Source organism: Brassica napus, chromosome C6 (genome assembly GCF_020379485.1).
Source record: "Brassica napus cultivar Da-Ae chromosome C6, Da-Ae, whole genome shotgun sequence".
Lineage (NCBI taxonomy): Eukaryota > Viridiplantae > Streptophyta > Magnoliopsida > Brassicales > Brassicaceae > Brassica > Brassica napus.
The window spans coordinates 10,712,913-10,735,006 of NC_063449.1; the positions used below are offsets into that span (position 1 = coordinate 10,712,913).

A 22,094-nucleotide genomic window follows, 5' to 3' on the forward strand; every position below is an offset into this window, starting at 1 on the left:
CTATAGAAATCCGAGTTTTCTTGCCACTTAAAACGTCTGGCCAAGGAAAATCGAACTCATGGCACTTGTGAAACTCCTACTAGCTATCTATTACATCAGATGTTTATCTACCCTTTATTGTTTGTAATCCGTTGGTTGAAGTCTGTTTGTTGATCATATACATTTGTAATTGTATACTTTTTTAACTAACTTGTAATTGTATACATTTCACGATATATAGACTAGAGTAAACCCCATACATATACGGGATATATATCCTAATCCCATGTTCGAATAATCGCTCATGAGGCGTATCCCAATTGTTGAGCTTTGATCCAAATCGGTAAAAATATAGGAGCTCCTAAAATAATTCACTTTTTTATTTTAGTTTATACTAAAAATGCTTTATATTAGTTGGATATAAAATTTTTAAAGAACCTATCGACTTTGTTTTCACCGGCTCAACAATAATTTTCATAGTCTAAATATGTCCAACCTAATATTTAAACTTCACATAAATCCACAAGTTCTAATAATACCTAAACACACTACAAGATTCTATGCTATCCCATCGAAACATCGATGTATTTTTCACCACAACGAAATAAATTCATCCCACTACTCGATGTGAACCGTCCCGTACACCAACTAATTCTACCACTATACACGAGATTACAAAGCTATCCAAGTCCTCCAAGAGATTCTAGCAGAGAACATGATAGGATGGCCGGAGCTGTTGTTACCATCGAGACCTCTATTTTGCTGGTTCTATGATCTAATCTCATTCAAGCTTTCTAATTTTAATAGATTTGGGCCTTGAAAGTGAAACCCCACGAGTCATCTAATATCCAAAGATCACAAATCTAACGATCTACAAAACACACACTCAAAAGAAAACTGATTTTTTTCTAAAGCGTTCAAGAAATCACAATTTGTAGAGTCTTAGGCTTTGGTGGCTGCGGCCGCACCTTCTCAACTGTAACTGTCAGAACCCCATCAGCATCTTCAGGTAAACGGAACTTCTTCACGAGATTCTGAGGAAGTCTCCTCTCGAGCCTAATGTATTTGCATTCTTGTTCTCTATCATCACAATCCTCTCTCTTCCTCTTCATGTTGCTCTTTATCACTATTGTCATCTCGTCCTCCACAGTCACCTATTAAAAACCATCACCACATCAAACACTTAAGTGAATGCTCGTTATACTGATTACACGTACCTATGTGTGCACTTGGATATCAAATTTGGAGATTCATGGTATGTCGATGTAGAAGATGCACTCTTTGGGAGATTCTAGAATATCAATTGGGATGTTAGTATTGCTTCTTCTTCTGATCTCTTTATCCTCGCCTGAGCGAGAAACCGGAAAGATCAGCTTTTTGATTGTCTCTGGCAGACCAAACCGGTGGTTGATCGCAACATAACTCATGTTGTGTCTTTTTTATGGATTGTTAGCTTTGATTTGTTTGAATCTCAATGACTGTTAGGCCATGCTTTGCGTCAAAACTTATTTTTTAGGGCCTTAGAACCCATTAGGCCCATTGTCCATTGGACCTGATTGATTTCTAATCATATGCTCTATCGGGTGGTTCAAATATTTATACTACCATTGTGCGATTGTATTTACATAAAGAAAAAAGTAACTTACATATATTGAAATTTTTTTGGAAATTTTTTAAATATATTTCGAACTAAAATGGCAAAAGAGAGTGTAAATTTTACTTTTTATCTCTTCAGTTTATATAACAACAACTAAGGTGATACCGCTGTACAGACGGGTGAGCGGATAAGCGATACAATAAAAACATAACTTAGATTCTGATGAAATTTTGATAAAAATTTTACAATATTTAGTTTGTTCGCAGTTAAAGATGTTATTAACTTTGACTATTTTCTATTACAACTTTAAATATTTTCTATTTATTTTTAGAAATCATTATTTGTTTTACATTAAAATATTCATGAAAATATATATTTTTTTACCTTCAATATATCTTTATCAAATATATATATATATATATATGTTATACATTGTTTTCAATATTTATGCATTCATTTTTTGAATATAATATATATTCGTTATACATTATTCTAATTAAAGATGATAGTTAATTGTGTTCAACACATAAAATATGGTTTCTTTTTATACATTAATTTTTTGAATTTAATGATACTTTTTTATTTATATTTATTTTAAAGTTGCTAATTTAAAAAATATCAAAATCAAATAATTTGTTCATTAAAAGTTATATTAAATTAGATATTAAGCATAATTATAATTGAAATAAATATATATTTTGAATCTTGTATATGTTATTAAGTTTGGAAGCTGAATACTAAAAAATAAATGATAGTGATTAATTTTGAAAATGTAATTTTTACATTAACTTTATAATATCCAATTGATTTATTTTATACTAACAACTAAATATTTTCATTTTTATTTTCAGATATTATACTTCTATTTAAAATTAATTAATTATATATATATTCTAAAATACTAACTTACTATACTTTTGGATCAAATAATATTTAATTATTGAGTTTATATCTTTTTTACTGAAAATTTTAAACTTTATTATAACTATATTGATATAATTATATTCATTCGTTTTTGATAAATTATATTGTATTTTGGTTTATATTATTTAATAAATTATTATATCCAAACTTGTTTTATATTATATTCAAAATAATAAAATTAAATATTAAATAACGTGGTATACATATAGATGTCGATATTTACTATTATATTTAAAATATTTTATATGAGTATAACCAGATCTATTAATTCTATTATTTGTTAGAAACTGGTGTTTGAAAATTTATTGAGAATTGCTTAAAATATCATTAGTTAAATATAATGTTTAGATCAATCCAAAGTGCTCTAAGATTTAAGTTTAAGATTTAGTGATTACTGTTTAGTGTTTAATATTTAGGGATGGAGTTGAATTTTTAAACTTCTATAAATAATTTTTAAACGTTTATAAATGATTTAGCAGAGCTAGTTTAATTTTTTTCATCACAAATTTCCAGTAAAATTAGAACTTCTTAAAATTTATTTATGTTTTTTAAAAATATTATTGTTTTCAGTTTTAAAACGTACATTTAATTTTAAAATCTTTAGAACTATATGATGCATTGTTAAAATTTTGGTCAAAACATTAAGATAATAACATATGTGAATTTTTTTTTGTAAAAATTTAATATGTTTACTGAGGTGTTATACTTTCGTTTAAACAATCAATGATATGGATGCATAAAAAGACTCTTCATCTTTGAATATATAGATTTTGCGTTTTAAAATATTTACCATTGTATTTCTGATATAATTCAATAAAATTCTAGTTGGGAAATGTTAATGTTTCCATAAAACTCATGTGAATATTAACATTCACGTCTATATTATTTTTCCGTTAATAAAGAAAAGAGTGATGGGCTTTTTTCGTCAATATAAAATCGGGTCAGTAACGGAGAGATTACTCATCCGGCGATCTTATCCCTTCGACTTTGTTTTTTCGGCTCAACAACAATTTTCATAATCTAAATATGTCCAACCTAAGATTTAAACTTCACATACCTCGACAAGATCTAGTAGTATATAAACACACTTGATATGCTATCCCATCGATGTAATTTTCACCACAACGAAACAAATTCATCTAAACCATCCTGTACACCAACTAATTCTACCACTATACACGAGATTACAAAGCTATCCTAGTCCTCCAAGAGATCCTAGCAGAGAACATGATAGGATGACCGGAGCTGTTGTTGCCAGAACGACCTCTATTTTGCTGGTTTTGTGATCTAATCTCATTCAAACTTTCTAATGTTAATAGATTTGGGCCCTGAAAGTGAAACCCCATGAGTAATTAAATATTCAAAACACACACTAAAAGAACACTGATTTTTCTCTAAACCGTTAAAGAAATCACAATTTGGAGAGTCTTAGGCTTCGGTGGCTGCGGCCGCACCTTCTCAACTGTAACTATGAGAACCCTATCTTGATACTTAGCAGACACAGCAATTTGGAGAGTCTTTAGCACTATATGATGCATTGTTAAAATTTTGGTCAAAACATCTGTACTATTATTTGAGAAGTGAATTTGTTGATTTGTCATCTTCTCAATGATTTTAGGATAAATCATTAATTTAATTAGTACTAGATTTTGATCCGCGCGTTCGCGCGGGTGTATTTAAAAAAAATTAAGCTATTTGTTTTTTATGTCACTATTTAGGGTTGGGAAAAAAACTCGAATTCGAAGAACCGAACTGGTCTCAATTCGAATAAGTAGTACCAAATCCGAACCGAAATTAATTAAATATCTGAATTATTTAAAATTTTGGTATTTGAAGAACTGAAACGTAATCCGATCGGAACGGAAGTATTTTGGGTATCCAAAATAGATTTATATACTTATATATATATTAACTATTTTTAGATTTAATATATATAAAAACATCCAGAGTATATATGATACTTTTAAGTTCATTTAAATACTTTAAAATATATACAAATAATCAAACGTAAATATATAAAATAGTTAAAATATACTCAAAACTCCAAAAATACTTAAATAATTATTAATTTTCTATCCAAATATTTAAACCAAACCAATTTATATGTTAAGTTAGGTACTCTGACATATGTTTTTCAAATTTATATGTAATATATTATATTGCTTATAGATTTTTTTTTAAATTAAAGCATATAATAAATTTAAAATAATTTAAATTGGTTATCCAAATCTGAACCGAATCCTCAAAGATCTGAACAGAACACGAAATCCCAAACAGACCCGAAAATGAACCCGGACGCGCACCCCTAATCACTATTATATATCATATATGTGTCATCATAGGTTACAAAAATATGTGTTATCATATAATTAATCGTATTTTATACATACCATCAAATAAGTAATCTTATAATTATCAATATTTTATACGTACAATCATAATAATCACATATATTATACTTTTAAATTTGAATGTGAAATATAAAAACCATAATTTAAGTTGGTGTTTGAAATTGGGCTTTGTATTGTATTTTTCTTATATATATTGAAAACATGTTTATAATGGTTATTGGAAAATATGTTAGTAAAAATCAAATTTTGAATATATGTATATTTTGAATGAATTTTTAAATATAAATCAATTTTAAATTATTATTTTGATTTAAATATGTATATCAAGTAACATAAGCCCATTAATTTTTAATACTTCATGTAATGGACTTCTAATTTTTTTAATAGCGTAAGCCCATTACTTTTTTTTCCTAACTTACTGCTTTCCATGTTTCCAAATAGCATTATATTTATTTTTTACTACCGTTCATGTTTCCAAACAAATAGTAAAGGTACTTCTACTCTAATAAGATAGATTTATAAAAGTTTGTTTTAATATATTTAAGATGATTAATAAACAAATATCCACTAATTCTACTGATATACATATGCTATTATTATTTTCAAAAGTATTATAATATATATACATATCATGTCATTTACAATATTTAATTAATAAATAGATATTAAAAAAATTCTACCAATAATATCATAATTACGTTAATCTTATATTTATGATTTTAGTGATTAATATTATAGCCAATTTTTCTGATTCATATTGGAAATATTGATCTAAATACATATTAAAGTTAAGATTAAAGGTAAAACATCAATAAAAATATATGTCATAAAATATAAATTGTACACTTCCGAACCTAAAATATATGTTAAATATTTTCTATATTTTGAATATTAAACAATCATATTCCAAACTAAAAATAAATTAATATTAGAATATGAAGAACATCAAATTATTTTTTGATCCGTAAAATCACAAATGTTATGAGAATAATATATTTAAACCAAAACAATAAATATTATATAAAAGACAAAATGAAAATTAACCAAAAATATTAAAAAATACATGGAAGAGTGAAAAATTACGATAAAACATTAATCCACAAAAATTGACAAATAGTATACATAATATAAATATAATCTAAGAGAATATATAGATAATGTTTGTAATTTATTATTTTTGTGTTTTTTCTCACTGTTTTAAAATATAAATTATAGAGAATATATAATATTTATTTGGCTATTGTTATTCAATTGATGTTCTATAGATTGCCATTTTTTATAATCATTTCAATGCCACCGGAATTTTTTTTCAGCCCACAAATACAGTAAGTGTTTAAATCTAAGCTTCTAATTTGATTATTACTATTTTCTGATCCAAAAAATTTACACCCGATAAATAAAATATTATTTTAAAATTGTTTTATATGCGCATCATGACTACTCTGATATTTGACTAGTCCGGTTAAGTCGTTGTACGGGTTGAAAAGCTTTAGACCGATTTAACGGAAAACGCTAACTCTAGGTACGGGTTGCAAAGCCTTGTGCCTTGACGCAACGGAGCGAGTTAGTGGATGAACTAGTCTAGGTTGTGGAGTAATTTTTGTGACTCTGACTGGATCTTCTCTAGCCCGTCAAGTAGCGGTTTCGGACCATGGTGTTGGATTAGACGGTCAAACATGTTCTTCTTTGATTGTTGGCTGGCCGTTTGGTCTTTTATCTCTAACCCTTGGTGTGGATCGTATGTCGGTCATGTTCTTGTTTAATTGTTGGTCGATGGATCGACCTATGTCTAGGACGGTTCAATGGGTTTTATAATTTATAATATTATTTTAAAATTTGTATCTAATTTAATAATTTGTAATCTGTATAAAAAAATAAACATTAAAATTAAAATTCGTTAGTTATATATATATTTGTCTGCACAAAGTGGGGGCCATCAACAAATTAAGATAATAACATATGTAACTTTTTCTGTAAAAATTTAATATGTATGCTGAGGTGTTATACTTTCTCTTTAACCAATTGATGATATGGATGCATAAAAAGACTCATCATCTTTGTATTATATACATAGATTTTGCGTTTTAAAATATTTACCATTGTATTTCTGATATAATTCAATAAAATTCTAGCTTGGGAAAAGTTAATGTTTCCATAAAATTCACGTCTAAATTATTATTTTTCTGTTATTAAAGAAAAGAGTGGTGGGCCTTTTCGTCAATTTAAAATCGGGTCAATAACGGAGAGATAACTCATCCGGCGATCTTAGCCGGTGAGACAATCTCAGATCTACCCAAAAAACCTGGAATTTCGCATCGATCTGAGGACGATGGAGGAAGAAGACAAGACTCAGTCTCAACAATCTCCGCGAGATGCCCTCTCACCAGCTCCGATTTTGCCTACGAGCAACGTCACGGTGGCCTCTGCAACGAAACCCCCTCCCTCCTCCTCCTCTCAATCTCCGTTGGCTTTGGTAGTTCAGACTCCTTCCGTCAACAGAAACGGACGAATCGGCGGAGGCGGAGGCGGAGGAGGAAGAGACGATTGCTGGAGCGAGGAAGCGACGAAGGTTCTAATCAACGCGTGGGGGGATCGATTCTCGGAGCCGGGGAAAGGAACGTTGAAGCAGCAGCAGTGGCACGAAGTGGCTGAGATCGTGAACGAGAGTGGTCAATGCAAGTACGCCAAAACAGACGTTCAGTGCAAGAACAGGATCGATACGGTTAAGAAGAAGTATAAGCAAGAGAAGGCCAAGAATGGGCCTAGCAAATGGGCCTTCTTCAAAAAGCTCGAGTCTTTGATCGGTGGTGGTGGCAATGCTCCGGTGGGCGCACGTAGCTCGGGTCCAATGAGGTGGCATTTCAGGAAACGGAGTGCTTCCGAGACTGAGTCTGAGTCTGAGTCTGAACCTGAGCACTCAGCTGAGAATCTCCCTCCAACGCAACCGTTGCCGAAGCGGTTGAAGATGGGTGAGTCAGGAGTTGGAGATGTGGCTAAGGCCATACTTGGGTTCACTGAGGCGTATGAGAAGGCGGAAACTGCTAAACTTAAGCTGATGATGGAGTTGGAGAAGGAGAGGATGAAGTTCGCTAAAGAGATGGAGTTGCAGAGGATGCACTTCTTGATAACTCAGGTGGAGATAACGCGGACCAATCAAGAAGAGGAGAGGAGCAAGCGTGACGGTGATGATGATGATCGCAATGTCAAGAATAATGGCGATGTAAGTAGCTGACTTTTGAACACAGAATGTTTTATGATAATTTGATATGATTAAAAAAATTTATCTAGATTGCTGGCTTAGCGTTTGATGTTGCTGTTGTTGTACTTTGTGGGATATGTAAATGTAGAAGTTTATTGCAGGGGTTCAGAGAACTGTGATGACCATCATCATCATGTTGCTGTGTTATGTTATCTTGTCTGAAACAAGAGTAAGCTTAGAATCAGAAACAAAGATTCAGACTTGTCTTAGTATAAACCTCAAATGAGACATAACTTACAGAATATTAGTCATGTCTTTAAGAACATTGAGATTAGAGAAACATTAGGAAGAAACTATTAATTAGTCAGCAGCATCATAACCCATAATTAAAACCTCCTTAATTAAGCTAGAGCTAATAATTAACCTCACCAAAAATATTCAATGCGTCTCTTTGTCCATCGCCTCTATAAAACCATTTTCCTCGCAGAAGATTTGAAAAAGGTTAGAGACAAAATAAAAACCCAAATAATTTCAAAATAGTTTTTTAGATAATATTTTGATCGGATGGGGTTCTTACACAAGCTGTGGGATGACACGGTGGCCGGACCAGCTCCGGAAAATGGTCTGGGAGAATTGAGAAAGCATGTTTCATTAGCCACTGTCCAATCTCCTCCTCTCTCCACCGATCAAGTCACAAGAAGCATAGTCGTTACCAAGGGGAATAACAATGTTCGTGGGCTCCGGAATTTGAAGATGGGTCCGGGTCGTGCTCCGGATTCTCCGACCGGGTCAAGTAGCACCCCGGGAACGCCTCTAACCCGTATTTATTTCTCCTCCTTCCTTTAAAACTAGATTAATTAGGAACTATCCTGTAACACGATCACATTTAAAAGAAAGTTATTAAAGTTATGATAGATTATCCATTTTAATTTTATAACATTCAATCATTACATAACACAACTATACGTTGCTACTTCCATTGAGATTTGTATGCATAGTGCAGCGTGCATGGTTTCAATGTGTCATGTAATGATAGATTTAAAATATACTCCCTCGACAAATTTTTTCGTTACAAAATAAATGTTGTTTTCGACATGCAAAATTTATTAATTTTATTCAATAATTTATTTTTCTATTGGTTGAAATATGGTTAGTTGTATAGATAATTGTGTTTTTATACAGAAAATATACATAATTAATTAGTTTTTTAAATATGTGTACACAAACTCAAAGTGACACTTAAAATGAAACATAGAGAGTATTACTTTAACCAGGGCGGCTTATTAGGGGGGACAAGCATTAGGCGGACAAGCGGTGCGACCGCTCCGGGGACAAGCGGTGCGACCGCTCCGGGGACAAGCGGTGCGACCGCTCCGGGGACAAGCGGTGCGACCGCTCCGGGGACAAGCGGTGCGACCGCTCCGGGCCCAAGTCCGTATCCCCCATATAATACTAATTAAGGGGCCTAATTTTTTAAAAAATCTATATTTTTATATATAAAAAATTATAAATATAATAAATAAAATTGAAAAGGATCCAAATTATTTGATATGTATATAGTTTTATTTTCATTACAAAATATTACTGATTAAATTTTAAAAACATTTTAAACATTATCTACGTATAATTTTAGAGGGTAAAAAACATATTTTTCGCCCTAAGGCCCTTAACAGTGTTGAGCCGGCCCTGACTTTAACATATCATTGTTAAATTAAAGAATAAATAGCAATTAATATTAATTAGAGAAGAACAGAATGAATTTTTTTTTTTTTGGTGTAATCATATTAATATAGAGTAATGAATGCTAATTATTAGAGATTAAATCATTATTAATATTTGGAGAACGAATCAAATGGTATGTTCAATGAAAATTTACTATAACATGTATATATATGTATATCAAAACTAAAGAAAATTCCTAAAATGTTAGTAAGCAAAATAAAATAAAATGTAGCTTATCAAATATCACAATAGGTGATGATATCACAAAATTACAATGATGTAATTATGATTGATAAACGTATTATATGCAGCTGGAACACCATGTCTCTTTAGTATCGCAATTAAAGGCCTCATGATTGATAAACGTATTATATGCAGCTGGAACACCGTGTGATCACTTTGGACCATTCAGCGCAGATAAAATCCCATCCGCCGGTGAAGTTGATGCCTCAAGTCTCACTACTTATGAATGGTTAGTATAATTATCTGCATCACTTGATTTCCTCATAGATTCACATATATATGTAATTGCATAATTTGCATTATATATAACCCTTTATTTTTGTTTATACTAAAATATAGGATTGTGATAAACGCATTGGACCGTTGAAAACGACGAGAAAGAGAGAAAGCTCTACGGGTTTTTGTTTATAAATATTAATCACCTAAGCATGTAATTATGTTAATATTTACAGATATGGTAACTGTTAAATAATGTCTCCTTTTAACAATGATTTAGTATTATATAACAAAACATAAAATTATTACATAAAAGTCAAAAGACAACATACTTGGACCAAGTTTACCATTACAAAACCACAATACAAGACACTACTACTCCCTCTCAGACAAACATGTCTAGAACCCAAACCAAACTCCATTTTATTTCAACGTTATTTTATTGCTTGCTTGCAAGCCAAGTAAGACTCAGGGTACGAACCAGCAAGCATGCATATAAAATCAGCGACTTCAAATGAGAGAGAGACACATACATAAGACTCTGAACAAGGTCTAGAAAATGAAAACAAGAAAGTGATAAAATTAAGAAGAAAGAAAGAAAAGGTATCTCAGCGCGAAGGCACCAAGAGTTTATTACTGATAGTACATGAGCTGCTGATGAGCCGCAGCTACATTCTGAAAACCACCATCGTACATAGCAGCACTTGCTCCGGCTGCATTGGCATGCCTAAGAGAATGCTGAGCCTGAGGATGCATCTTGGCTAGAGCCAGTTGCCTCTCATAGGCTAAGAGGTCCATTGGGGACAGACCAGGGACTGCCACTGGCGCTGGTGGTGGAAGCGGGTTTGAGGCTGTGCCTATTGGAGTTGGTTTGTTTCCCCATGAACACTGCAAAATTTATCACATGAATCGGTTTAGGCGAAAACCGGCAAAACCAATTTACAAGTAAGGGCTAGTAAGTACCTTTATCTGTCTGTTGAAGAGGAAAGGCTGAGAGTTGCCCATCTGAATAGCAAGAGCAGCCTCGTCATGAGTATTGTATCTCACAAAACCAAAGCCTTTGTCTCGCTGGACACGGACCTCTTCAATCACTCCAGCGCCAAGTGTATGGAACAGGCGGTGTAGATCAAGCTGAGTTACCTGCAAAAACTGACAACTGTCAGGAGCTGTCTCTGTGTTTATAAAGAGCAGTTCTTTAAAAAGTTGAGAACTTACTTCAGGAGCAAGGTTTCCTACATACACAGTGGTATACTGAGGATTGTTTTCAGGAGCTTCTTCGTTTGTGATTGAGATCTCTCTACCATCCTCTGAGCCGTTTGTGAGTTCAACGACACTTTTGCCATCAGAGCTATGTTTGTCGTCGCCAAAAGTAGCACCTTTTGTCGCCCAGTTGCATCTGATTTGTCTGCTACTTAACCATTTACCTGATAACAGATAAGAGAAACATAAGATAATACCTACTGACAAAACTATACTAAAAAATAGTAAAAAATACTAAACACGAAGTCTAATCCGCAAATAAAGACATGCAAGTTCAACACTTCATCACTGCTACGCTGCAAACACACAGAATAACACCAGAGCTACCATTCTTTAGCCGTAACATGACACAGTACAATGCATCCTTAGAGTATAAGCACAATGAAATCAAATTTTACAAAAGGGAAACAATAAAAAAGACCATATAATCATTCTTACCATTCATTTCATTTATGGCATTTTGAGCATCCTGCACAGATTACAATTAACAATTTAAAATCAATATGAAAACATGAATGGAGCTAAAGCAAACAAATCACACATGATCTGAGACATAACAGAACCTGCTGATTGCGGAAGGAAACAAACCCAAAGCCTCTCGAGCGTCCAGTTTTCTGGTCCCACATTACTCTTGCATCCCTAAACAACGACAAACCAACAAGCTTAATCAACAGGTACAGTTTTGTAACCTGTATTGATATAAGCAGAAGAGCTTACGAGCAAGTATTGAAGGCAGAGAAGCTCTCAAACAAAGCTGCATCAGTAACATCTGGACTGAGGTCTCCGACAAATATGTTGAAGTGGCCTGCATTTAATGGACACAAAACTCATTCAGTATCACAAGCCTCTCTCAAAGAAAAAGCAATAAGTAGAACTTACTTGATGTGTCTTCCCTTTGACCAGTAGCATAAGCCCAATTAACTTTGATAGGCTGTCCAAACCTGTTAAAATCCAGGATTATAATCAAACAGAACATATAAAATAGATTAAACAGGATAAACATGAAATGTAAATTCCAGATGCTTACAGATGCCTGCCGTTAAGAGACATGATAGCCAAACCAGCAGATCTTCGATCAAAGTAGTGAACAAATCCATATGATGACTGTAAAGAGTAAAACATAAACATTTAGAGACAACACGGAACGTTACAAACCGAAACAGAAAGTAGGTGTGGTCTTGCGAAACTTCGACCTTATCCTTTCTGATGAGCTTACAGCTCTCAACAGGGCCGGTGCTAGCAAAAATTTCTTGAAGAAGAACCTCAGTGACCTGCGTGTGAATGTTGCCAGCATACCTGCAAACCAACCCCCAAAACACAGAATTTACTACAAGAAGAAAGTCAAAGAAAGAAAACAACTTTCAAACGAAAACACTCACACACTGCGGCAAGTAGTGGGATCGAAACCAGGAGGAAGGTTTCCACTTGGTAGAGGCTCCATCTGCACACACACAAAACAAACATATGCCAAAGCTCAAAAATCACAGCTTTTCTACTCGTAATCAATGACCCATCAAATTACAGAAATGACCCATCAAAATTAAACCGAATCACTAGCTCGAAACCCTAACCCATCATCAGAAGCTCGAAACTTTTCGCGGTAAAGAGAGAGAAAGGGCGAATCGGGAATTTTCATGAAACCCTAATTTGGAAAGCTAAGAATCAAACAATAACCTGAGGAGGAGGGGGAGGAGGAGCCATAAGGCTAGGATGATAGAGAGAGTGGTGTTGTTGCATCAAAGCTTGCTGCATCATAGCTTGTTGTTGTTGTTGTTGTTGTTGTTGCTGTTGTTTGAGCCTCGGATTCTGCATCTTTTTTTCTCACTGCGATGAATGAGATGGAAAAATATCTGTTTTGTTTCCCGAGAAAAGACCTCTTTCCCCTTTTTAGCTTAGGGTTCGAAATCAACTAAAACGAAGAGAGAAAAAAAAAACGAAAGAGGAAAAAAAAAAAAAAACAAAAAAAAGAAAAAAAAGGAAAAAAGAGAAATAAGAGAGGAGAGAGAAAACAGAAATGAACGCTCTTTGTGAATGGACGGAGTAAAGAAAGGGTTGTACGAGACTGGTGACCATATATAGCACTAGGACGATTTCTCTGTGACAGAGAGAGTAAATGCTAATGTGACGGGGCTGTTAGCATTATAAAATTATTGGTTCTTCGCGGCCCAGCCCACGGTTCAAAGAGAGTTACTTATGGCCCAGCCCAAGTCCCAAATTTACTCAGACAACCAGACTCTGTTTAATTGTATTATTTGAGATTGCGATCTCCAAACACTGAGCATATATATGCGTTCAAAAAATAGGTGCTCATCTGTTTATCCTGCCATACAACACAATTTACACGTTGCATCATTTGTAATATGCCTTATCTCCCAAATTGACCCTCGTGGCTAGGCTACGAGATATAAGTTTCCATAGAAAATATGCCTTGAGTTGGAGTTATGAAGTCATTATCTGGTAGATGTGTGCACACCCAATATCCAGATTTCACTGTATATATTTCATCCTGCCAACCCAATCAATCATGGTTAGCTTTTGAGCTTATCTTTAGTGCTACTATCTGTTCATAGTCTTCATCAACAACATCATCTCGAAGTTTCTGCTTATCCCAATCACTTCTAGTATCATTAAGAAAATTATTGACCTTGACATTTTGAGCTTCTATATACAATTCTCGACTTACATATGACTATAAACTTAAAAATATGAATGCTTTTTTTAAGATTAGGCTCACTAAACCCTAGATTTAACCATACTATTCTTGAAGTATGTGGCAGTCACTCTTTTGTACGTGTAAGAATATTTGTTGAATGTGTTGTTTGCCTGTTACCGACTTTCAGTACTCAGTCCATTTGTTGATAAATGTTGGCTTAATTGCTTTTATTGTATGTTTGTGACTCTTGTGTACTTTTCTTCAGAAACACGTCTAAATGCATCTTGATTTCTTATTCTTTAAGATCAACATGCAAAATGTCAACGACTTTGAAAGTCAGTTGATCAGATGAAACTTCTGGAAGAAAATTGTTATCAAACAAATTAATAAAAATCGACAGCGCAGCAATGTATTCGATGTTATTTTTGTCAGTAGACCAAGTACAATCGACGTCACAAAATAGAGATATTGTGATTTTACTTGCTGTCCAAAAGAAAAAACAGTGTGATCTTCTATCATAAGGTTTGCTTGTTCTAACGCAACCCTAGCGTAAGCCTTCGTTCGTTACCCTTTTCCAGATGCATAATTGCCAACACAACAACCCAATTAAAAGATGATAAAATAGTTGACTAAAGTATACAATAATGGTAATATTCGACGAACCTTCTTTAGTTATCCTCTTCAAGGCAAGCGATTTTAACCCGATCTAGGAGCATGATTACCGCGGTGTCTTGACGCGGTTCTTAAGCTAATTTTGCAAAAAAAATAAATGAAAAATACCTAATTACAGAAGAACCGCGTCTTATTTAGGAGAAGGAAGAGTCGACTCTTAGTGGACACGTGTAGGGCAACGAGAAGAGAGACGAGAGGTGGCGTCGTTTTTGGCTTGTTCGGTTTCTTCTTTCTCTCCGTCCAAACCTCTCTCTATGCGACTTCAACAGCGATATTGTCCCTCTCTGTGTCTCCTAGACTCAACGGGAGGTCTGTCTCTGTGGCTTTTCTCGGTGGCTCTCGTGGACGACGACGGACCTCTCTCTCGGTGGCTCACCAATCGAAAGGACCTCTGAGCTCTGGGGCAAGAGTAAGAGGAAGAGGAAGAGAGAGAGGGAGAGGGAGAGGGAGAGTGATGTCTACGCTCGAAAGAATTTGATCGAACTAGATCGAACTAGAATTTGATCGGACTAGATTAGACTTAGACGTAAAACAAGAGCATGCTTCACTCCTTCTCTTTCTCCGCAAAAGACCCTTAAATTCGCCGCCTTCCTGAGTGTAAGTCACTGAGTGTTCGTTTGATCGCTGCTTTACCTACTGGGTTCTGCTCTGTTTTACTCTCTGTTTATAAAGTTTGACTCTTTCTTGTGTGTTTGTGATGAGGTCAGCGTCAAATCGATGCTCTGTTTTATAAAGTTTGACTCTTTCTTGTGTGTTGTTGTGATGATAATTGCAGAAGAGAGGATTCTACACTCGCTTAGGCTCTGGCTATAGCTTCTACTGGAGTTGAAGCAAAAGCAGGCTTTGCTCCTAATGAACTTTGTTCTCTCCTACTACAGGCTGCTCATATTCCCCGTGCTCTCTTTTCTGATTTGGATGGAATATCAGATCGATCAACAAGTGTAAGAATCACTATCTTCCCCTTTTATGAATAAAAACGTGTTGTATGAAGTGAAATCTTATCAATATAAAAGTTATCTTATTGTGCTGCCATTTTCAACATAAATTTAGTGAGTATATGGTTGTTCATTCTATTACATCCATTGAAAACATCTTGACTCTTTGTTGTTAACTTCATAGTATTGTAACTTTCCCTTTTGTGTTTCCTATTATGCTTCTTTCTTGTGCTATGAGTGTGATCATCTAATATGATACACCAATGTCTTGTAACAGTTGCCACATATGTTACCGTCTGAGCAAGCTTTTGCTGCTGGCCGTTCTGCTCTTGGAATTGATAATAAAGATGGAGTGGTTGTTTATGATGGGAATGGTCTCTTTAGTGCAGCCCGTGTATGGTGGTTAGTTATAGCACTCCTTTGGATTTATATTCTTTTGCTTTGTTCAGTTTGTGTTTTCTCAGTTATTGTTATTATTGATGTGTGGTACAACTCGTCAGTTAGATGGTGCAGGTAAAACAAGAACTTGATGATGTATACATGTCTAAGTGATGCTTATACTGTGAGTTTTTTTCAGATTATCTTGTCTATCACACAGCTTTTAATTCCTATGATTGGATGATTCACAATGCAGATCTGTTGTTTCATTGTCATGTTGCCAGTAACGCTTTGTTTTCTTCCTTCTTGTTCTAGTTTCCTCATGGATCCCCTTCTTTCATCTCATATATTCATATCTTGGTGATTGATTTTCCAGAAGTTAAAAGAACAAGTATACAACAATGTTTAATTTTTTTTTAAGAACCTTTAACTAAGAAACTAGCATTGTATCATAAATTTTATGTGTTTCTTAACAAAAGTTCTTAAAATTATATTTATTACTAAAAAATTATTAAGAACCCCTTTAAGGTTTAGGAATAATCATGATCTTAGAGTTATCTTGCACGCTTTCAACTCTTCTTCGTCCACGTGTGTGTCTCATCCATTCGTGCACTTCATAATTGTCCAGATTATCGAAGATCAAAAATACCATAATTGACACTTTTTGCCAAATAAAGCCTGCACGTTAAGATCATGATAACTGTTAAAAAAAAAAATACATGTATTCTTTTTCAAAAAACATGTGTTACTAAACTGGTACAATCAAAAATCTGTTTAACTTGTACTTTTAAATTGATTTAAGTCTAATCCATTTCATTTAGTTTGGAAATTAATTGCAATTTGATTTATAAAATTTCATATTTTTTGTTTTTTATATGTGTAAACCTAAATTCAACTAATCCTAAGACAGTATATATCGGTAATCTGATTCTGAATGTTACATTTTCTGATAAAGTTTAAGATAGGATATCATCTTCGTCTAATCACTAATTTAGTTTCTACTAGAAACAAACTCATAATCGAACAATTTAACTACTCTTTGCTTAAGTTACTTCACTGTTTGTGAGTTTTTACTTTAAAATCTTTTGGTATAAATCTTAACATGTTTACCAAAAAAAAAAAAAATTGGAATAAATTTAAATATTTAAAAAAAAAATCACGTAAACTAATCAAATAGTAGTAGTCTGGCGGTATGAAAAGGATTTGAGCTTAACCTAACTTCATTTCTGTCAGAAACAAAATTGTAAATGTTTGCCAGGAAAACATAAAATCATGTTACAGCTATACATATTCACTAACAATTCAACCTAATGCGATTTTATGTTTGTCAGTCAAAACAAAATAAAATGCTCAGCTGGCATGCAACTCCACACAGTGGCAACGATCAATTGGCAGTTTGATCCGCATCAACATATGCGGACGTGGAATTATAAGGAACAAATCAAAATATTGTGTACTATTTCCTCCTTTTGATCATTTAAATGTTTTGTTTATGAAGAGTGTGTGAAAGAGTCGCGGTTTTCTATTTTATAAATCCTTATAAATACATCTGCTTTCTCTATCTCCCTCATTCTTCCACCAACGATTTTAAAGCAAAACTGCAAAAAAAGGTTTTCCAACCAAAAAAAACTGCAAAAAGTTACAATTTTTTTGTTCTGATAACTGAAATGAATTCTAAGTATTCCTGTGTTTGATCATTCTTTTATTTCATAAAATGATTTTCTTCTTCTCCAAGCTATTCAACGGCGAAGCGCAAGTAGCAGAGTGGGAGAAAGAGAGATAGCAAAATCATTTACACACATACATACGTGTACTTACATAACTTACTAGATTTATCACCACACGTTCAGATTCGGACCAAAAGGTTTGTGTTCTGTCTGAGAATCAGATTCGTCTCTGTTTTTTAATTCAAATAAAACTGATTCTTGTTATGTTTCTTTAGTATACAGAGAGATGTCTGCGAGTTTTATGGCGATCACGAAGTCGTCGGAGACAGAGTTCGTGAGTTGCGAATTATGCGGTATGACGGAAGAGTACACGGCGGCGTATATGGAGAGCATACGCGTTCTCTACGCCGGGAAACTGATCTGCGGGCTCTGTTCCGAGGCGGTGAGTTACGAGATGTTCCGGAGACAGATCGGCGTCGACGAGGCTATAGCGATCCACGTGAAGGTTTGCGGCGAGTTTTTGTCTTCTCCGTCTCCGGCCGTCGATTTCATATCGGCGATCGGAGAGATGTTTAGGAGAAGATTGGTTCTGGGTTTGCCGAGGGTCGTGACTTCAGCTTTGCCGTCGCCGAGGAGTGTTCCGGCTGTGGACGGTGGAGTGATTTGTGCTGCGGCGGTGATTGGTGGGGCTGGGAGTTGCTTGCCTGCTTTGTCCGGTGGTGTGTAGATTCGAATATTCCGCGAGGAATCAAACTGAGAAGGAAGCGTGTGTGTGAAGGAAGATTATGAATAATATATATTACAAAAAATTAGAGAAAAGATGTTTAAAAGAAAAAAAAATCGGGAATGAAAAATGATGTAAATAGAATTGAAAAAATTAGGATATCGTTTTGTTGTAATATACTGTAACTATTTATGTGGCAATGTCAAGTGTTGATACGAGTCCTTTACTAATGGAAGTTTTGGTGTGATAATAAGGACTGGTTGTTGGAATTTATTTTACGATATGATTTTAAACTAATTTATCGTTAATTTTGTCCCAAATGTTCGTTTAAATAACCGAATGTTAAATAAGATATAATTGTCACCATGTTTATCTTGTGTTATGACAATAAAATAAAATAAACCCATAATGTTGTTTTTAAAATGCTCAAAACATAATATTTTTTTTAATTTAATTACAGAACCAAGTAACAAACAATATGTGTGATGTGGAACCTGTTTTCTCATCTAGTCTAGTCTTCAGTAATCAATATTAATCGAAATTTAAATATTAGAGGAAGATTCTAGGTTCCACTAAGTATTTTAAATTTCTCAAAATATAATTTGGCCGGCTTCTACGGAAGAAAAACGTTGTATCACCACAAGGAATAATGCTTCGTAATATGCTTAGATAGCTATATTTAAATAAACTTATTGATATAGTATTGACAAAGAAATAAATATTTTAGTTTCACTTGGGTAGTTATTGTTTATTATGTACACAAAGAGGTCTACAAACAGAAATTTGTATACACATCTACAAAGAATCAGCATCTTAAGATTGGTGTGAGATTGAAACAGGACTTATTGTTTGTCCATGGCATATTCCTTGTTCCAAAGAAGCCAAATCTATGTTGTTGGCCTTTGGGTTATATAACCAAAAAGCTTATAATAAGTTTGTCAATTGTTGGGCAGTGAGAATTGTTATGAGCAACCTGCTTGAAACTCGGACGTCCGCTAAAAATATTGGCTACCTTTGCCGTTGATCAAGAACGGACAGCAATCTGATGTCATCTATCTATTTCTCTTCTCCAACAAACCCCCTCATGTTTTTGACATAATATTTTTTCAAAAGAAAAACCTTCAAGATGTCAACTTCGCTGCAAATCCATCCACACAATTCTTGCGCAAAACTTTAATACAACTTTTTACAAAACAGAAACCGCTATTTAAAATCGATGAAGATAAAATAAAACATTTTCACAGGCAATTCGTATTCATATTCAGAGACACAACCGAATCAAAATAAACTTGATTATAAAATCAGAGAGAAGTTCTTTCGTAAAGATTAAGAGCATTACTGCGGGTTTTAGACTGATTTTTTATAATAAAAATTAAATAATGATAAAGTGATTTATAAAAAATAATGATAAAAGTAAGATAGATAGTGAAAAGAAATATTAGAAACGATTTTAAATACTTTTATAACATCTTCAACCTAAGAATATCCACAGTGGATAGAAACCACACAAGTCTCTTAAAAAAAAACTAGATTTTGAACTGCGCAGATTTTTGTTTTTATTTATTTTTATATAAATATTTTGCTTTCAATTCTAAATTGGTATATATTATAATATATGTGTCTATCAATTTTTAAAACATAATAAGTTTACGGTATATTTTTCATTGAATAGATTATTTTAAACTTTCACATGTATTTGTATCTTCTTCTATATATATATATTTTTTTGAATTATTATTTCATTATTAAAATCGTAACTATATATATAAAGATTAGTAAAATATTGTTTTATTGTCATATTCAAAGATATTGTAACATTTCACAAATTTAGAAAGTTTTTAAAAAATTAAACTTTTCGCTTCATATATTTATATTATCGAGTAAATAATTAAACTTTTAGTTTTTGTTTAAATTTTAAAATAAAATATATAGTTTAAAATTTGTTTTCATTGGTTTAAGGTAGTAAAGATTAATCATTGCTAGATAATATGATTTTTGTTATTTTAAGAAAATCTTTATAATTTTAAAAGTTGACATCGACAAATATTTAAATATTTAACATATGGAGGTATAGTATTACAACATTAAATTATATCTATTTAATTTATATTATCTATAAATCCAATGGATCATCTATTCTGTAAATCCAATTATTGATAGCCAATAAAAATTTCTGGTAGTCCCAAAATTTAAATGATAAGATTAGAGATTAAATGTAACATGACTTTCTAGGAATAAGTCCACTAGGTCTATTAGATCCATTTTAGGTCCATTTTTTAAAAATCACACATAAATCAAGGTTGTTACTTCTGTTTTAATATATAAAATATTTTTACTGTAAATATATTTTTTAATAATAAATTGAACCATCAATTTTTTTGCCAAGTGGAAATTGAGACCATCATTAGTGGGAGTACCTCACAAGGTCTCTCATAAACTGGACCATCAATTTTCATTGGTCTAACCCATACAAACATCCCGCCAAATACAACATGAACCGGTAAGTAAATCTCTGGGGACTTAACCGAAGTTGATTCCTTGCGCTAGAGGTAACTTGTTCCCATAGTTGATCGTAGTCGTACTGACAAAAGATAAACCGATTTAACCAATCAAAAAAACTTAAACTGGAAAATCTATTAAATCAAAACAGAGAGAGAGAGAGAAATTGTTACTGCTTACAAGTGTTACTACCAGCTTCACGACCACCACCAGTCGCTTTCTAACCTCCAAAAGCACCTCCTATCTCATCTTCATTCGTCGGTATGTTCACTTTCACTATCCCACAATCACTTCCCATTGGTCTAGAGAGTTGTCAAAACCTACTTTCAGTAGACTGGAGTACAAAAGATTGTGGCTTTTCAAAAGAGCACTTACCCTATCCAATTAAAGATGTGTTTTAGGTTTACGTGTGAATATGGAGCTGCTTAGACCTTGAGGAACCGAGTTGTTTATCACTACAACTTCTTCAAATGACTGTCCATATCCACAAGAAGATGTTTACTTGTATATAAATTCTATTAGTCTTATATGATTTCTAAAGACTTTTTACCTTAAACTTTAGAGCATATATATAGAACCGGAGCAAATAGCTCTTCTTTAACAACAGCAGCATCTGATGATATCTCAAGTTTCGTAGGCTCCACAAAGTTTCCTTCACCTTCTATTGCTTTACCGCCGGTTAGTACTTTACCACCCTGCAATGCAAAATGGTTTTAGCCGAAAGTTGAAAAGGTTTAAAGAACTCTTTGGACTTGAGGTACTTGCCTGGGATTTGATGACTTCGATTCCTTTCTCAAAGTTATTCCTCGATTCAGGAGTATGTAATGGTCCTAACAACGTCCCTTTTTCAAGAGGATCACCGATCTTGACTTGTTTGTATGAAGTAAGGAGTTGCTCAAGTACTTTGTCATACGCACTCTCATGCAAAAGGATTTGAGACAATAAAGAAAAAAACACTTTCAAACCATTAAGCAAACGGAACAGTAGAGGATCAGATTCTGTACCAGCGTACGGTAAGTTGTGCAACGTTGGCCAGCGGTTCTGATGGAGCGGAAGTAACCGATGGAAGGTAACG

The 22,094-nt window shown here is 33.4% G+C and overlaps 4 protein-coding genes and 1 pseudogene across 15 annotated transcripts; 3 read left to right on the top strand and 2 right to left on the bottom strand.

Moving 5' to 3' along the window:
- Nucleotides 1-763: 763 nt before the first annotated feature.
- LOC106352064 lies at nucleotides 764-2,473 on the bottom strand (annotated as a pseudogene).
- Nucleotides 2,474-6,939: 4,466 nt separating this feature from the next.
- Nucleotides 6,940-8,257, top strand: LOC106348449 (trihelix transcription factor ASIL1). The gene has a single exon (XM_013788187.3). The coding sequence runs from the start codon at nucleotides 7,181-7,183 to the stop codon at nucleotides 8,081-8,083; it is 903 nt and encodes a 300-aa protein (XP_013643641.1). The 5' UTR covers nucleotides 6,940-7,180; the 3' UTR covers nucleotides 8,084-8,257.
- Nucleotides 8,258-8,382: 125 nt separating this feature from the next.
- LOC106348451 (dormancy-associated protein homolog 4-like) lies at nucleotides 8,383-10,749 on the top strand. Of its 2 annotated transcripts, XM_013788190.3 has the most exons (3): nucleotides 8,383-8,870; nucleotides 10,151-10,244; nucleotides 10,355-10,749. In XM_013788190.3, the coding sequence occupies exons 1-3, from the start codon at nucleotides 8,615-8,617 to the stop codon at nucleotides 10,380-10,382; spliced, it is 378 nt and encodes a 125-aa protein (XP_013643644.1). In that variant the 5' UTR covers nucleotides 8,383-8,614; the 3' UTR covers nucleotides 10,383-10,749. The 2 variants fall into 2 exon arrangements, with proteins under 2 accessions (XP_013643644.1, XP_022561058.1); XM_022705337.2 differs by lacking the exon at nucleotides 10,355-10,749 and having other exon boundaries at nucleotides 10,084-10,211.
- On the bottom strand, nucleotides 10,495-13,533 carry LOC106348450 (oligouridylate-binding protein 1A). The gene is made up of 11 exons (XM_013788189.2): nucleotides 13,166-13,533; nucleotides 12,871-12,932; nucleotides 12,685-12,787; nucleotides 12,519-12,595; nucleotides 12,371-12,432; nucleotides 12,209-12,296; nucleotides 12,055-12,130; nucleotides 11,930-11,960; nucleotides 11,447-11,655; nucleotides 11,195-11,371; nucleotides 10,495-11,119 (listed from the first exon to the last, which is right to left on the bottom strand). Exons 1-11 carry the CDS (start codon nucleotides 13,301-13,303, stop codon nucleotides 10,865-10,867), a joined length of 1,278 nt encoding a protein of 425 aa, XP_013643643.1. The 5' UTR covers nucleotides 13,304-13,533; the 3' UTR covers nucleotides 10,495-10,864.
- Nucleotides 13,534-14,886: 1,353 nt separating this feature from the next.
- On the top strand, nucleotides 14,887-18,770 carry BNAC06G06880D. Of its 11 annotated transcripts, none has more exons than XM_022705265.2 (7): nucleotides 14,889-15,413; nucleotides 15,592-15,757; nucleotides 16,029-16,153; nucleotides 16,256-16,313; nucleotides 17,461-17,580; nucleotides 17,865-17,993; nucleotides 18,072-18,770. In XM_022705265.2, the coding sequence occupies exon 7, from the start codon at nucleotides 18,083-18,085 to the stop codon at nucleotides 18,521-18,523; it is 441 nt and encodes a 146-aa protein (XP_022560986.1). In that variant the 5' UTR covers nucleotides 14,889-15,413; nucleotides 15,592-15,757; nucleotides 16,029-16,153; nucleotides 16,256-16,313; nucleotides 17,461-17,580; nucleotides 17,865-17,993; nucleotides 18,072-18,082; the 3' UTR covers nucleotides 18,524-18,770. The 11 variants fall into 11 exon arrangements, 7 of the variants coding, with proteins under 7 accessions (XP_022560984.1, XP_022560986.1, XP_022560985.1 ...); XM_022705264.2 differs by having other exon boundaries at nucleotides 14,897-15,413; nucleotides 16,252-16,313; XM_022705263.2 differs by having other exon boundaries at nucleotides 14,887-15,413; nucleotides 16,029-16,313; nucleotides 18,079-18,770.
- The last annotated feature ends 3,324 nt before the right edge of the window (nucleotides 18,771-22,094 follow it).

What these genes read in the sequence shown, in the direction of transcription:
- BNAC06G06880D (XM_022705263.2), top strand. Translation starts at nt 18,083, where the DNA reads ATGTCTGCGAGTTTTATGGCGATCACGAAGTCGTCGGAGACAGAGTTC.
- LOC106348451 (XM_013788190.3), top strand. Translation starts at nt 8,615, where the DNA reads ATGGGGTTCTTACACAAGCTGTGGGATGACACGGTGGCCGGACCAGCT. An exon ending in CCCGGGAACGCCTCTAACCC is followed by an intron (nt 8,871 to 10,150) that starts GTATTTATTTCT and finishes TATTATATGCAG; the next exon opens with CTGGAACACCGTGTGATCAC. An exon ending in AGTCTCACTACTTATGAATG is followed by an intron (nt 10,245 to 10,354) that starts GTTAGTATAATT and finishes ACTAAAATATAG; the next exon opens with GATTGTGATAAACGCATTGG.
- LOC106348449 (XM_013788187.3), top strand. Translation starts at nt 7,181, where the DNA reads ATGGAGGAAGAAGACAAGACTCAGTCTCAACAATCTCCGCGAGATGCC.
- LOC106348450 (XM_013788189.2), bottom strand. Translation starts at nt 13,303, where the DNA reads ATGCAGAATCCGAGGCTCAAACAACAGCAACAACAACAACAACAACAA. An exon ending in TTTCCTTCCGCAATCAGCAG is followed by an intron (nt 11,961 to 12,054) that starts GTTCTGTTATGT and finishes TAATCTGTGCAG; the next exon opens with GATGCTCAAAATGCCATAAA. An exon ending in TGCCATAAATGAAATGAATG is followed by an intron (nt 11,656 to 11,929) that starts GTAAGAATGATT and finishes ATCTGTTATCAG; the next exon opens with GTAAATGGTTAAGTAGCAGA.